Source organism: Haliotis rubra, unplaced genomic scaffold (assembly GCF_003918875.1).
Source record: "Haliotis rubra isolate DU_JTF1 unplaced genomic scaffold, ASM391887v1 Scf400, whole genome shotgun sequence".
NCBI classification, from domain to species: domain Eukaryota; kingdom Metazoa; phylum Mollusca; class Gastropoda; order Lepetellida; family Haliotidae; genus Haliotis; species Haliotis rubra.
The window spans coordinates 625,742-642,444 of NW_025767081.1; the positions used below are offsets into that span (position 1 = coordinate 625,742).

General features: G+C 40.4%; 1 protein-coding gene across 1 annotated transcript in view; it reads left to right on the forward strand.

The window, feature by feature from the left end:
* Window positions 1–16,703, forward strand: part of LOC124287468 (transmembrane protein 26-like) — a 59,924-nt gene that overhangs the window by 30,064 nt on the left and 13,157 nt on the right. Inside the window, exon 2 of the mRNA XM_046724024.1 lies at window positions 14,290–14,458. Coding sequence (XP_046579980.1) covers window positions 14,290–14,458 — 169 coding nt within the window. The remainder of the gene's footprint in view (window positions 1–14,289; window positions 14,459–16,703) is intronic.

Genomic DNA, 16,703 nt, shown 5'->3' on the forward strand with positions numbered 1-16,703 from the left:
CACAGAACCCATCCCTCATCACAACGAGGTCTGAGTGGGATGGGGACAAGTCATTTCAAGAGTAATAAGATCGCCAACATGGAAGCATGTTGCTTTACAACGCTTTTATCCAGATTGGCTTTACATCTGGTGTATGTCCTTGTATGGTAAAGTGATACTGGCCCACCGAGTTCTGCCGACTGTTGTCAATGAACCGAGCTAGATTGAATCGGGGGAATTGGAGGGTGTTTTTTCTGACCGGTATATGTCCAGTTTGTGTTGCTGCAGACTCTGTTTCAGAGAGAGGGGGGATATTAAATCGCTGCCCAGTGGGACACTGCAGTAAAACGGGGACGTAGCCAGATGAAACAATGTAATGAACTCGTGGTAGAGCCAAGGTTTCATCTTCACTCATGCAAATGTACTCTCTGAGAGAGAGGATTTGGTTTTATGCCGTTTTTAGCAATATCCCTGCCACATCAAGGCGAAGAACACCAAAATGAACTTCATGCACTGTTCATGTGAGGGAATTGAACCCGGGGTTATGGAGTGACGAGTGAACGCTTCAACAACTGGGCGTTCTCACCACCCCTTAATCTGTCATCTGAGGAGATGGGTTGAAATGTCATGACTCTCTGTGTGGGGCCTCATATATTCTTCCTTTGTGAAATTAGGGCCACTGGACACTAAAACAAGGAATTTTATATGATGTCCTTATCAGAACACATACTGACCAACGACTTACAATGGCCATCCAAACCTGATGTTTCGGAGGTCACAACTAGTGCAATAGTCGGCTATCCTTAGCACCAAGAACAACATTAGTTTGGATCAATGTTTTTCCTGGTCAAGACTCGATGATAGTGTTGATTGTGGCGTCGGGTCCGCAGACCATGGTTTTGATTTGCTCTGGTTAGTATCACACTCTGTCAGCGCTGTAACTGTGTTCGCTGGTTTCATCAAACCGATAAAGGTCTACTAACTGTCTTTGGGCTTAACTTCCACGTCAGCTGGGAGGTTGTGGTGGCAGATACCAAACTCACAAGATTTATGACTACACATGCACAACTCGACATGAATATGATTAATGCCTTGATAAGATTATATCTGTCTATCTATCTATCTATGTATCTATCTATGTATCTATCTATCTATTATCTATCTAACTATCTATCTATATATATATATATATATAAAACCATCCATCCATCCATCCATCTATCTATCTATCCATCCATCTATCTATCTATCTATTAACGAATAGTGTCCTTTTCGTACTTTCACCTTGTCTGGATTTGCCTTTATATGGATAGAATTATTATAGTCATCAATGGACTTTTCATTCAGTACATAAGAGTCAGTCTACGGGAGATTCTTGGACACACCTTCTACATTCAGTTGACACGCTGTGATTCAACTGGCAGAACCGAAACTCAATGTTTGAAATGTTGGATTCGAACCGACATTATAGGATTCTAGCAGTAAGTTTAGTTTTACGCCTCTTTTAGCAATATTCCAGCAATATCACCGCGGGGGGCACCAGAAATGGACATCACACATTTTACCCATGTGGGAAATCGAATCCGGGTCTTACTCGTGACGAGCCAACACTTTAACCACTAGGCTACCCCACCGCCCCTAGAATTCTTGAACGCGCAAGGACTGCAATGCTGTACGTGGGCTCCGTGACCCAATAGCTGAGCGTGTGCATCTTCTATCGTCTTTTCTTGCATTTTACAAACATGGAGACAGGAGATATTTTCTGCAATGGTGTTGATGCATTTACTCTTGCGGCGCTGGGAGAGAAAGTAGGCTATTATGTCCACACGCAACCGTGTTTCATCAAGTGATGGCGAAACGAACATGACAGAATGTAATGGCTTCTCAAAGCAATAAATACGTCGTTGTAGACGTCGTCGATGACTGAATCTGTCAACGACGTAACAATCAACCAACACGTAATATACAACAGATGTGTAGTGAAACAGGAAGTTATAATCAAACAAAGTTATCCCCAAACATTTCTCCTCCACGGCGACCAGGCTGGGCATTCACAATTCACGATGTTCCCCCACGGAAGCCATTATTTCCCACAGTACTAAGCGGCAATAGCTCAGCTGAAGGGTATGGGGCCTGAAAGTCTCGCGAGGCGCTACTTCCGGTACTAAACTGGTTCCCGGCGCCTATTGCGCGTCAACTTGCAATATGTGAGACGGGGCTTACTTCCGGTACCAGATTTCCGGTGACAAGCGTATATTCAAGAACCTGTTCTGATTCCAAATTGCGCGACCGGACCAAGACCGGACGGCTGTCGTAATAGCTGGCTAATGTTGGGCTGGTTAGATCGGAAATTTGTTATTTCTGCAAGGATTATCGGTTCCTTACTGTCAACTGACATCCATTCGAAGAGGTATGAAACCTTGTTTGTCACCGGAAGTACTAAGGTCTCGCGAAGCGCCGTGACCTAGTTACGGGCCCTATACCACACCGTATCAGATTCAGTAGTTTTACATCAACAAGAACGTCAGTGAATGTTGAATCATCTGACAGCTGTGATTGAGTAATTTTGTGTGAAGTTTTAAAGTTTTTTAAATGTACATCCATCCAGTAATTAAAATTGACCGTATTCAAAAATATTTAGTGATGTCGTTTTTACATGATGAATTATACTGACTGTGTTATTTTATTGCTTCTTTAAGGTCAAATAATGCACGCATGTACATATAATAGCTGGTGAAGGATTGGTTATTTTATTTATTTTTAAATATAACGTTACTGTAGAGTGATCTGGGTTCTACGCCGCGTTTAGCAATATTCCAGCAATATCACAGCAGAGGACGCCAGCAATGGGCTTCACACATTTTACCCTTTGTGGGGAATCGAACCAAGGACTTCGACGTGACGACCGAACGCTTTAACAACTAGGCTACCCCACCGCATATAAGTCAATGGGAAATGTTTGGTTTGTGCAACCCGGTATAGCAGGCTTGCGTTGTCATCTGACTGAAGGTGCGTTCTCACGGTGCGACTTGCAGCAACAACTTGTTCGATTCCCCACATGGGTACAACGTCTGAGCCCATCACTTGGTGGCCCTCGTCATTCTGGAATTTTGCTGGCCCTCGTCGTGACTAACTCACTACTCCAAGTCACAGGTTTTCAAAATTAAAAAAGCTGAGATCTGTGTCCACGATAAAACAAACTAACTCACTTTACTAACTCACTCCTACCTTATTCTCGAAAAGTATCCTCTAGGTAACTTTCAAAATTTAAAATGACAGGATCGTTTCGAGATCTGTGTCCATAACGATCTGCATTGTTACTTAGGAGTCATAGCTGGGACACTTTCGAGAATAGGGGCCCTGTATTGTTACTACAAGTCGTGTTACAAGTCACACCGTAAGAACGCACCTTAAGGTAGCCAGAGAGGCCTCATTAATGTTCATCAATCTAGCTAATTTCTGGTGTCCCCGCCGTGATATTGCTGCAATATTGCTAAAAGCGGCGTAAACTCACTTACTAGATTTCATCAATCTAGAACTGCATACAAGTGGTACGCTCTTCAAATAGTTATGAATTATACATATATTGGAGTAATGACCTTTTTTAATCATAATGTATTGGGGGTAATGACACATTTCAGTCCGAGTTCATGTAGATCCTGGTGCCCTGTTTCTGATTCATAGTTGTGGATAATAAATTACTATTAATTACGAATAGAGAATAAATATGTATGATGTTAGAAGTATTTATAGTCGAGTCCACGTGAAGTAGGCATCATATTATTTCATTATCATTATATCATTACTTTCGGATAAGGCAAGAGCACTCTTGTCAAGTACCATGTTTATGTTAACAAATTACATTATTGTTTTTCCCACGATTTTGATCTTTTCACCTATGAACATAAACAGGTGACATATATTTTTTGAGACATCTTACTGTCTTTAGAATTTTAGTTTTTCATTTAGTAAGTCCATTAGAGGAATGTTATGAGGTTTCGTCGGTTTGACATTTCTTTCGATAATGTCTCTCAACTCAATTTGGAAAAACAGATACATCGATTCATAAAAACGTTATCATTTTGGTAGTTATAAAAAGAATAAACAACAGCATAATTACCAGAGAAAGATTGAGTGAGTGAATGAGTGAGTGAGTGATTGAGTGTGTGAGTAAAAGGATGGGTGGTTGAGGGAGTGAGTGAAAACTGATGTATGCCGTCAGTGATCAAATCTTTGTGAGTGAGTGAGTGAGTATGGTTTAACGCCGCTTTTAGCAATATTACAGCGATATCACGAAATGGGCTTCACATATTGTACACATGTGGGGAATCGAATCCGGGTCTTCGGCGTGACGAGCCAACGCTTTAACCACTAGGCTACCCCACCACCACATGCCTGGTCACTCAATTCATTAAGTCGCAACTTTCGACAACTATATATTTACTCTTCAAAATAAAGTAAGGGAACTGGAACTGTCGATCTGGATAGGAAGTATATGCGTTGACAAAGTTTCAAAAACAGACATCTTCTGAACGCACCACCATTTCTGTTAATTCACCACCCCTAAACACAACACATGGGATGCACGTGCAGAACGCAGTAGCCCCATACACGTGCATGGGGTGTCATTCTTGATTTTGACGGTTTTCAAAAGGTCGATAAATTACTGTAAACCATTAATTTGGACAATCATCTTGCATCACACGGTTGCTATATTTAGTGTTTGTTTCTAGCCGTTTTTGGTTTGAAAATGAAAATCGTACACATACCAATTTCACGTCATACACCATACATCTTTCAAGAGCAATTACTGTACAAACAACTATGGTCATAAGGAAGCGCAAGTAGTGATGCACTCTCTAAACATTCATTATTATTTTGTCAACATTGATTGACTCCGATATATCTCCCAATTTCTTCAATCGTAAATTAAAATGAAGTTCCCCTTACATTTTGTCAGAGTGAGTATAGTTTGCTGGGGACCTATTCCAAACCCTGAATATCCACGTAGTTCTTCAGTTGTCAAATCCATGAGCACAAATATGCTGCTTATACACCAAGCATTATAACTGAGACTATTCATGGATTCGAAACAACGTCATGCAACGAGATCGAGAACGCTAGATGAGATTTTATACAGAAAGTCAGCAATATCTCAAAAGATGGTCACAAACCCAAGCTATATCCAAATTCTTGACCACGCGATTCCCTGTTTAATCGCCTCCTACCGAAAAACATAATATTATGATTCCGAGATCCACGTTCAAGACAATGACCATGGCAATAAACCAACTATGACATCATAATGGTCATTGTGACGTCATACCTTGGAAATACTGAGTTGATTTGACAGGACTGTTTTAAGCGAAATGTCCACATATTCATCGTTCAGTCAACCCTTCGAGGCAGAAGAATTAACTTAAAACGTGGACTTGAACCCAAAAATGAACATATCAATATGACGGTGATTTAGCATGGGACTTTGACAATAACATTTCTGATCATGACGTCATACCTTCAAAATGTTGATTTAACCGAAAGAATGCACATTTTCATTTTAATATTGACACAACCATGATAACAAAATGAACACTGTTCAATGGTTTCGTTAGTGCAAAAATGTCACGAGCAGTTTATATGCTATGCATAAAGTCCACATGGTTCTCAAACCACCAGAAACAGATCCGGCCATTGTCTGAAGCACTTCCATCACTTGCACCACATCCCATTTTGTTACGTATCATTTACTGTTATTTGCTTCCGTTAATTAAAGCCAGTCATTGAGTGCGTGTCTCTACGTCAGCAACGGCGACGGTAAGGATGTCGCGGCAGCGTTTAACAGCATACGTACGACGGTTACACGTCAGGACAGGACAGCTAAATGGTCATGGCGTGAGCATTATTGCTGTCATTACCGTGGCGTAAGAGGAATAATGATACGCGTTGTAACATTTAAAGTATTATGAATCTGTCATCGGTACTATCTGGTTTTTACCATCTCCCCTGATGTGAAGACAGTTCTCTTGTCTTTGATCGTCCATACCGACATCGCGAGCCGTTCAGTACTGAGTTTCCATTTCATCTTTATTCAGTTGTTCAGAGAAAGTGGTACCTTTAATGATTATGCTTTGTTTGTGTATATAGAGTGGATTCAGTAAGTCCAGTTTAAATATTGTATACGCAAAGAATCTCTTCTGTGCCAAGGCGCGTGGTGTTGCCCATTTCTATATGTAACATCGAGAATATTAAAAGTAAATCTAACGAAAATTTAATGATTAATTTTTAAGAAAGAAAACTGTATTTTAAAACATATAACCAACCCATTTCACTCCACCTTCCTCTCCCTATTCCTTATCTGTCAAAGCTGGAATTGAATTCATGATATGTGTTCATGTCAATATATTTCCCAGGAAAGGGATTAGGGTTGGTATACTTAACTCTGTGTCACTTTTGGTGAAACCTTTTGGCTATTAATGTCGAACATGGATTATAACCTGAACGAATCTAAATAATCAAACCTATAGATAGCGTAATGACGCCGAACTTAGGTCCTTTTAAAGGCACTTTCTTAATCACACCACATCTCTCTAAAAGTAAATAATGCATTTCTCTCAATAATATTCCAAATAATTAATTTCAAAATAATTACGCATTTAGATTACAATATTAAACTAAAACCTTTGAATGAATTAATGCAACGTTTCCGGCGAACCCCATAGAGTTATGTTCCTTTGAGCGCTTTACCAATATCCATCCTACGCACAACTTGTAGATTGAAACTGGTTCGGCAAATACCGACAAATACATCACGTGCGACAGTTTTCGATGTACGGAGCAATTGTTTTACATTCCATTTATGGCAAGTGTTCACAGTTTGGAAGCTGTTCGCCTCGAAGTTTCAATTATCGATTTCAGGTAAGTGCCGTAAGGAATAATAAGTCTTTATTGCATCAATAGGAAGCTAAAGTGAGAGGCATATGCCCAAAATATATATAATATAAAAATATTGCGAGAATGTGTGACATTGCGCCTTTAACGTTACTGAATCTGTTCACATGCTCGTTCGGGGCCTCTACGTTATTGCATCTGATAAGGAGACCATCATGCACGGTTCATTACGTTGAAACAACGTTGACAACTAAACAAATCTCGACTAACTTTGTTTGGTCACATGATAAACGTTGAATCAACGTTTATGAAAGGTTGATCAACCAAACAACCAAAATTCAACGTTGATTCAACGTTGTGTGCCCGCTGGGGAGATATTTTCTGCAATGGTGTTGATGCATTTACTCTTGCGGCGCTGGGAGAGAAAGTAGGCTATTATGTCCTAACGCAACCGTGTTTCATCAAGTAATGGCGAAACGAACATGACAGAATGTTGGGCTTCTCAAAGCAATAAATACGTCGTTGTAGACGTCATCGATGACTGAATCTGTCAACGACGTAACAATCAACCAACACGTAATATACAACAGATGTGTAGTGAAACAGGAAGTTATAATCAAACAAAGTTATCCCCAAACATTTCTCCTCCACGGCGACCAGGCTGGGCATTCACAATTCACGATGTTCCCCCACGGAAGCCATTATTTCCCACAGTACTAAGCGGCAATAGCTCAGCTGAAGGGTATGGGGCCTGAAAGTCTCGCGAGGCGCTACTTCCGGTACTAAACTGGTTCCCGGCGCCTATTGCGCGTCAACTTGCAATATGTGAGACGGGGCTTACTTCCGGTACCAGATTTCCGGTGACAAGCGTATATTCAAGAACAGGTCTCGCGAAGCGCCGTGACCTAGTTACGGGCCCTATACCACACCGTATCAGATTCAGTAGTTTTATATCAACAAGAACGTCAGTGAATGTTGAATCATCTGACAGCTGTGATTGAGTAATTTTGTGTGAAGTTTTAAAGTTTTTTAAATGTACATCCATCCAGTAATTAAAATTGACCGTATTCAAAAATATTTAGTGATGTCGTCACAGGTTTTCAAAATGAAAAAAACGCTGAGATCTATGTCCACGATCTGTATTGTTACTACAAGTCGTAAGGTACAAGTTGTTACAAGTCACACCGTAAGAACACACCTTAAGGTAACCAGAGAGGCCTCATTAATGTTCATCAATCAAGCTAATTTCTGGTGTCCCCCGCCATGATATTGCTGCAATATTGCTAAAAGCGGCGTAAAACTCACTTACTAGATTTCATCAATCTAGAACTGCATACAAGTGGTACGCTCTTCAAATAGTTATGAATTATACATATATTGGAGTAATGACCTTTTTTAATCATAATGTATTGGGGGTAATGACACATTTCAGTCCGAGTTCATGTAGATCCTGGTGCCCTGTTTCTGATTCATAGTTGTGGATAATAAATTACTATTAATTACGAATAGAGAATAAATATGTATGATGTTAGAAGTATTTATAGTCGAGTCCACGTGAAGTAGGCATCATATTATTTCATTATCATTATATCATTACTTTCGGATAAGGCAAGAGCACTCTTGTCAAGTACCGTGTTTATGTTAACAAATTACATTATTGTTTTTCCCCACGATTTTGATCTTTTCACCTATGAACATAAACAGGTGACATATATTTTTTTTAGACATCTTACTGTCTTTAGAATTTTAGTTTTTCATTTAGTAAGTCCATTAGAGGAATGTTATGAGGTTTCGTCGGTTTTACATTTCTTTCGATAATGTCTCTCAACTCAATTTGGAAAAACAGATACATCGATTCATAAAAACGTTATCATTTTGGTAGTTATAAAAAGAATAAACAACAGCATAATTACCAGAGAAAGATTGAGTGAGTGAATGAGTGAGTGAGTGATTGAGTGTGTGAGTAAAAGGATGGGTGGTTGAGGGAGTGAGTGAAAACTGATGTATGCCGTCAGTGATCAAATCTTTGTGAGTGAGTGAGTGAGTATGGTTTAACGCCGCTTTTAGCAATATTACAGCGATATCACGAAATGGGCTTCACATATTGTACACATGTGGGGAATCGAATCCGGGTCTTCGGCGTGACGAGCCAACGCTTTAACCACTAGGCTACCCCACCACCACATGCCTGGTCACTCAATTCATTAAGTCGCAACTTTCGACAACTATATATTTACTCTTCAAAATAAAGTAAGGGAACTGGAACTGTCGATCTGGATAGGAAGTATATGCGTTGACAAAGTTTCAAAAAACAGACATCTTCTGAACGCACCACCATTTCTGTTAATTCACCACCCCTAAACACAACACATGGGATGCACGTGCAGAACGCAGTAGCCCCATACACGTGCATGGGGTGTCATTCTTGATTTTGACGGTTTTCAAAAAGGTCGATAAATCACTGTAAACCATTAATTTGGACAATCATCTTGCATCACACGGTTGCTATATTTAGTGTTTGTTTCTAGCCGTTTTTTGGTTTGAAAATGAAAATCGTACACATACCAATTTCACGTCATACACCATACATCTTTCAAGAGCAATTACTGTACAAACAACTATGGTCATAAGGAAGCGCAAGTAGTGATGCACTCTCTAAACATTCATTATTATTTTGTCAACATTGATTGACTCCGATATATCTCCCAATTTCTTCAATCGTAAATTAAAAATGAAGTTCCCTTACATTTTGTAAGAGTATAGTTTGCTGGGGACCTATTCAAACCCTGAATATCCACGTAGTTCTTCAGTTGTCAAATCCATGAGCACAAATATGCTGCTTATACACCAAGCATTATAACTGAGACTATTCATGGATTCGAAACAACGTCATGCAACGAGATCGAGAACGCTAGATGAGATTATACAGAAAGTCAGCAATATCTCAAAAGATGGTCACAAACCCAAGCTATATCCAAATTCTTGACCACGCGATTCCCTGTTTAATCGCCTCCTACCAAAGACATAATATCATGATTCCGAGATCCACGTTCAAGACAATGACCATGGCAATAAACCAACTATGACATCATAATGGTCATTGTGACGTCATACCTTGGAAATACTGAGTTGATTGACAGGACTGTTTAAGCGAAATGTCCACATATTCATCGTTCAGTCAACCCTTCGAGGCAGAAGAATTAACTTAAAACGTGGACTTGAACCAAAGAATGAACATATCAATATGACGGTGATTTAGCATGGGACTTTGACAATAACATTTCTGATCATGACGTCATACCTTCAAAATGTTGATTTAACCGAAAGAATGCACATTTTCATTTTAATATTGACACAACCATGGGAATCAGATGATAACAAAATGAACACTGTTCAATGGTTTCGTTAGTGCAAAAATGTCACGAGCAGTTTATATGCTATGCATAAAGTCCACATGGTTCTCAAACCACCAGAAACAGATCCGGCCATTGTCTGAAGCACTTCCATCACTTGCACCACATCCCATTTTGTTACGTATCATTTACTGTTATTTGCTTCCGTTAATTAAAGCCAGTCATTGAGTGCGTGTCTCTACGTCAGCAACGGCGACGGTAAGGATGTCGCGGCAGCGTTTTAACAGCATACGTACGACGGTTACACGTCAGTACAGGACAGCTAAATGGTCATGGCGTGAGCATTATTGCTGTCATTACCGTGGCGTAAGAGGAATAATGATACGCGTTGTAACATTTAAAGAATTATGAATCTGTCATTATATCTGTTTACCATCTCCCTGATGTGAAGACAGTTCTCTGTCTTTGATCGTCCATACCGACACGCGAGCCGTTCAGTACTGAGTTTTCCATTTCATCTTTATTCAGTTGTTCAGGGAAATGGCACTTTAATGATTATGCTTGTTTGTGTATATAGAGTGGATTCAGTAAGTCCAGTTTAAATATTGTATACGCAAAGAATCTCTTCTGTGCCAAGGCGCGTGGTGTTGCCCATTTCTATATGTAACATCGAGAATATTAAAAGTAAATCTAACGAAATTTAATGATTAATTTTTTAAGAAAGAAAACTGTATTTTAAACATATAACCAACCCCATTTCACTCCACCCTTCCTCTCCCTATTCCTTATCTGTCAAAGCGAAATGAATTCATGATAAGTGTTTATGTCAATATATTTCCCAGGAAAGGGATTAGGGTTGGTATACTTAACTCTGTGTCACTTTGGTGAAACCTTTTGGTTATTAATGTCGAACATGGATTATAACCTGAATGAATCTAACAATCAAACCTATAGATAGCGTACACTGCCGAACTTAGGTCCTTTAAAGGCACTTTAATCACACCACACCTCTCTAAAAGTAAATAATGCATTTCTCTCAATAATATTCCAAATAATTTATTTAAAATAATTACGCATTTAGATTACAATATTACACTAAAAACTTTGAATGAATTAATGCAACGTTTCCGGCGAACCCCATAGAGTTATGTTCCTTGGAGCGCTCTTTACCAATATCCTACGCACAACTTGTGATTGAAACTGGTTCGGCAAATACCGACAACACCACGTGCGACAGTTTTCGATGTACGGAGCAATTGTTTACATTCCATATATGGCAAGTGTTCACAGTTTGGAAGCTGTTCGCCTCGAAGTTTCAATTATCGATTTCAGGCAAGCCGTAAGGAATAATAAGTCTTTTATTGCATCAATAGGAAGCTAAAGTGAGTGCATATGCCCAAATATTATAATATTGGGCAAAATATTGCGAGAATGTGTGACATTGCGCCTTTAACGTTACTGAATCTGTTCACATGCTCGTTCGGGGCCTCACGTTATTGAATCTGTTAAGGAGCCCATCATGCACCTTGGCAGTTTTGTGTGGCACTAACGTAAATATACGCTTACGTGCAAAGCACAGGACTCGCCGTTGGTTGTGATGAAGCCGGATATTAGGAATAATATTCAAACCATAAGGAATGGTATTATTCATGCGATACTAACTCCACATATTATGATTGTGTGCAAGTGTCAATTAGAGCAAACTTGATAATAATATGTTTTCACTTCTAGTGTTTGGCTTGAGTATTATTACAGCAATTGTTTTAGGCATTAATCGATAGTTTTCACTAAGTGTGTGACTGTGATCGATACTTGTATCGGGATATTAGATGGCGATGGATGGGTGGATCGTCCCACCGCTCATTACGAACTGATTTTGAGAACTTCGTTATATCCATTTTAGACAACATGTAATGTTCGAGGTGGGTCATATGAGAGTCAATACGGCGAGTATGAACATATGAGACAAAGGCCCACATGCACAAAGTGGTCTTAACCCTACGATGATCGTAACTCCCATACTCTAACTTAGCCTTGAGATGGTCGTAACTCTAAGATTGCTTTGTGCACGTGGGCCTTTGTGCAAGGGAGCCCAGGGTCCCGATCCGCCAAACGTTCGTACTGCTACGAATATGATAAACTATAGAGTTACGACAGGGCGTAAAGTTACGAATGCTTTGTGGATCGGATCCAAAACACTTACAGTTTAAATCGAAGAGGAAACTTGTGACAGCGACAGCATTCTGCTGCCTTATTTCCCATATAGCAGGAATACGGTACTCTAAGCAGCCATGGCCAAAAGCGTTTTTACGTGAACTATCACTTCCAGCTGATTAATGAGTGATTGCATCGCTGTAGCTTCATGTTCAACAAAGAACCACTCGTCAGTCTCTTGTAAGTAACACATTCGCTGTCTGTAAATCTGTAACGTAAGCCCTTCCTGGCATGTAAAAAAATGGCGTTTCTGAAAATCGGTGCCTGACAGCTGTCTGTGTGAGTGAGACAAACTCCATTGTGTTTCAGTTACGTCAGTGTACTTTAATTGAGAAAATATTTTCTTGCGATGATGCCCCAGCTGATGCATGTATAAGGAATAACAGGATTCGATCTAAGGGTCAGCATATCCTGGTAGCTAGGGGAGACAACTCTGTCAGTGGTTGCGGTGCCTGCTCCACTGGTGCTCAGGTTTTTCTTACCTGTTTGTTGTCCAGTCTTAAGTATATTTTTCATTGAGTAAGAAAAAAACATATTAATTTTCGGTATAGAGCTATGTTACCTGCAGAACACGTGGGTCAAAATTAGGTGACCTCCCCTCCAGAATTTCAGCAAACTTTGCTCGGCTTCGTTCTATTATACCTGTACTTCCTTCATTATGAAGTGAAGAAAACAGATCACGGTCGGAGATTGCGCACCAAATGTCAAGTTTTTCTTTGAATTCTGCCCAAATGTACACCGACACATTACTGTAACCACGGTTTGTAACCTATAATTGTACGTATCATTGTGCCCAAATGCCTACAGACAATGATTGAAAAAAACCGTTTCAGTAAATGTTGATTCTGTACCTTGTAAGAACTATGTAATATGTAAGGATCCGGGTTAGAATTGATTTTCAGCAACCCATGCTTATAAGAGGCGAGTAACGGGATCGGATGGACATACTTACTTGGGAAACACATGTCATCGTACCCCAATTGCGTAGATCGATGCTCATGATGTCAAACAAACAACAAAGTAAAACTAAACGGTACCAGTTTCACAAAACAGGACGTGTTGGAGAACAGAGCCCAGAGCCGTCTTCATAGTGAGTGAGTTTACATTTACGCCGCACTCAGCAATATTCCAGCTATGTGGCGGTCATTAAATAATGGAGTCTGGACCAGACAATTCAGGGATCAACAGCATGAACATCGATCTACGCAATTGGGATACGATGACATGTGTCAACCCAGCGAGCCTGACCACCCGATCCCGTTAGTCGCCTCTTACGACAAGCATGGGTTACTGAAAATCAGTTCTAACCCGGACCTTCACGGGTGCCGTCTATATAGAGTGAGAATGTTGTTTAACGCTAGAGTCAATAGGACATGTATTTATGGATATCTTCACAAATTCTACTCAGGGTATAAAATCAGCCATTTTCGCATAATCAAAACTCCCTGATTTCAGGATTCTACGAGACAGTGACTGAAATCAGACATTGCATCTAAAGTACTTGGGGTCCTAACGCCCATTCTGAGCCTCTGGGGTACCTCATTGTGAGATACCAGATTTTACCTGAGGATTGACATAAATAATAATAATAAATAATAATTGGCTGAAGAAGTAGGTTTTGAGCAAGTTCTTGAAAAGTGACTGGGTATATGACTAAACATGATTGTTTAACTCCATGCAACACTGCTGTGTCGAAGTTGAAGATCTTCGTAAATACTTCAAGTTATCCGAAGTTCGACACAACCGAAAAGATATATAGAAATAATACGAAGGGAACCGGTCTTTGCTTCGAGACCACCGTAACTTCAACACATGTTCGACGGTGTTTAATTGTATACGTCTTTCTTGTTCCCAGGTTTTGTCCGAGCGTGTTCTTCTATCTCGGGAGCGTTGTCCCCGCTATCTGGTTCCTGGAACTTCATGCCATGGAAGAGCGGATTGCAGAGAAGGAAAATTTCAACACCACCATCATCGGTCGCAACAACACCGCCGAGGATCTTAGCATGACCATTGCAGAACTGGGGGTAAGTTTCCTCTCAACATGCCTGTAGTGGCATCAACATCACCATTCATAATTATGAATGAGTCGGTGAATGAGTGAATTTGGTTTTACGCCGCTTTTAGCAATATTCCAGCAATATCACGACAGGGGACACAAGAAATGGGCTTCACACATTGTACCCATGTGGGGAATCGAACCCAGGTCTTCAGCGTGATGAGTAAACGCTTTAACCACTAGGCTACCCAACCGCCCCTGATTATGAATGAGTTTAACACTCTTATATGTCACGGTATTAGCTTGATGTGCGTTTTTATTTAGTTCTGACAACACGATGAGCATGTGTTTATGAATCACTATGGTGATGACACCAGGTGGAGGTTCGCGAAAAGCTGATTGATTAGTTAAATCCGTCATTAACACACGCAAAATAGGCAAGTCAAGTCCCCTGACACCCGACAGTCACAGTAACATATGGCACCACATATGGCACATGTTCTTGACCAGCTATCCTCCTTCCTTTGATGCCATACGGGCACGTGGTGCGTCTTTCATCAGATATGGTAACCTAACAAGCGTGGTCTAAATCTTACGTGTATTTCTGCACATGTTGTTGAAGTATTTAAGTACCTCTTAAAGTCAACACAGCTTTCAAATGATCTGTAAACATCACCTAAACCGTCATTTAAATGTGCACTCATGACGAAACTACAGCACTTTGTCGAAAATATCTTCAGTGGAATCTCTATTTACCAAAATATCACTCAACTATGTGCAAATAGTTTTAAAATGACAGTTTCACCTCGACCTCATGACATGTCCTAACTCAGTAGTGTTTCTCTGCAGTCGTTATCCGTGCGCTTTCAGCAGCTTGAACCAATATTTGATGCTTCTTATAACGACAAATAAAGTATGAATACCACGCATTCCCATAACTCATGAATTTCCAATATGGATTGTGAACCTGCCACCTGGGCTGTAGCTGTAACGTTGGTAGTTCCGCTATGTTTGGGAACTCGCATCAGCCAGTCAGGTCAACATGACCTGGTTCCTTTGTAACGTTATCTGTTAAACCGTCGAGGCGGTGGGTGAGTGAGTGAGTGAGTGAATGAGTTTACTTTTACGCCGCACTCACCAATATTCCAGCTATATGGCGGCGGTCTGTAAATACTGGATCAGACAATCCAGTGATCAACAGCATGAGCATCGATATGCGCAATTGGGAACCGATGACATGTGTCAACCCAGTCAGCGAACCTGACCACCCGATCCCGTTAGCCTCCTCTTACGACAAGCATGGGTCACTGAAGATCAATTCTAACCCGGATCTTCACGGGTCTCGGGGCGGTGGGATTACCTAGTGGTTAAAGCGTTACCTCGTCCAGCTGAAGATCATGGTTCGACTGACTTCCCATATGGCCTTGTACTGCTGGAATATTGCGAGATGCGGCGTAAACCATACTGACTGATTCAAATCTGATGTCATAAAATTCCCTAAATTATAAGATATGTTACTTTCAAGTAATGGTTGTATGATAATGAAGAACAAATTACAACCGGTAGTGAAGTATAACAGTAGATCTTATGGTCTCCAACAATCGACGATAGAGGTAAGATGGGAAATTTCAAAGCAAACGCTTTTGGATCAGTAGTGCGTAATACTGACCAGATTTGTCAGACTAATCTTCGACAAGGTATACTGCTTATCAGGTTCCTGATTGTAATTTGAAAGAACCTGTTTTAATTAGCGCGTGGACAGGTTAAGCCAACGTGGTCGGCGGCCTATGACGTTGACGCACACGAATTCTATCATGTTCTATACGTGTTCAATGAGGATAAGTCTGGCTCATTGCTTGCCATGGCATTGTAATGATGTGCTGTTCGAGGGGAGCTTACGGTGTGGTAACCTAGTGGATAAAGCGTTCGCCCGTCTCGCCCAAGACCCGGGTTCGATTCATCACGTGGATTCCATACGCCGTCAATGTTGTGAAGTTACTAATACCGGGGTTATCAGCCAGTACAGTTTCGAGTATCAGTATTTGTACAGTTAACACAATAATCCATCAGCCAACAACAGCGTTTACTATTAATTAAGATTTGTAAGATTCATTGACCATTACTTTAAACTTCATCATCAGTCGGTAACCTGGACAGTTGGGCTAACAGATTAGAATCTTGTAAGACGCGACAAGTAGGTCATTAGGTCTGACTTCACTGTCATATTATACTGATCAGTTAATGCATTTGACCAGTGGTCACACTCTACCAGT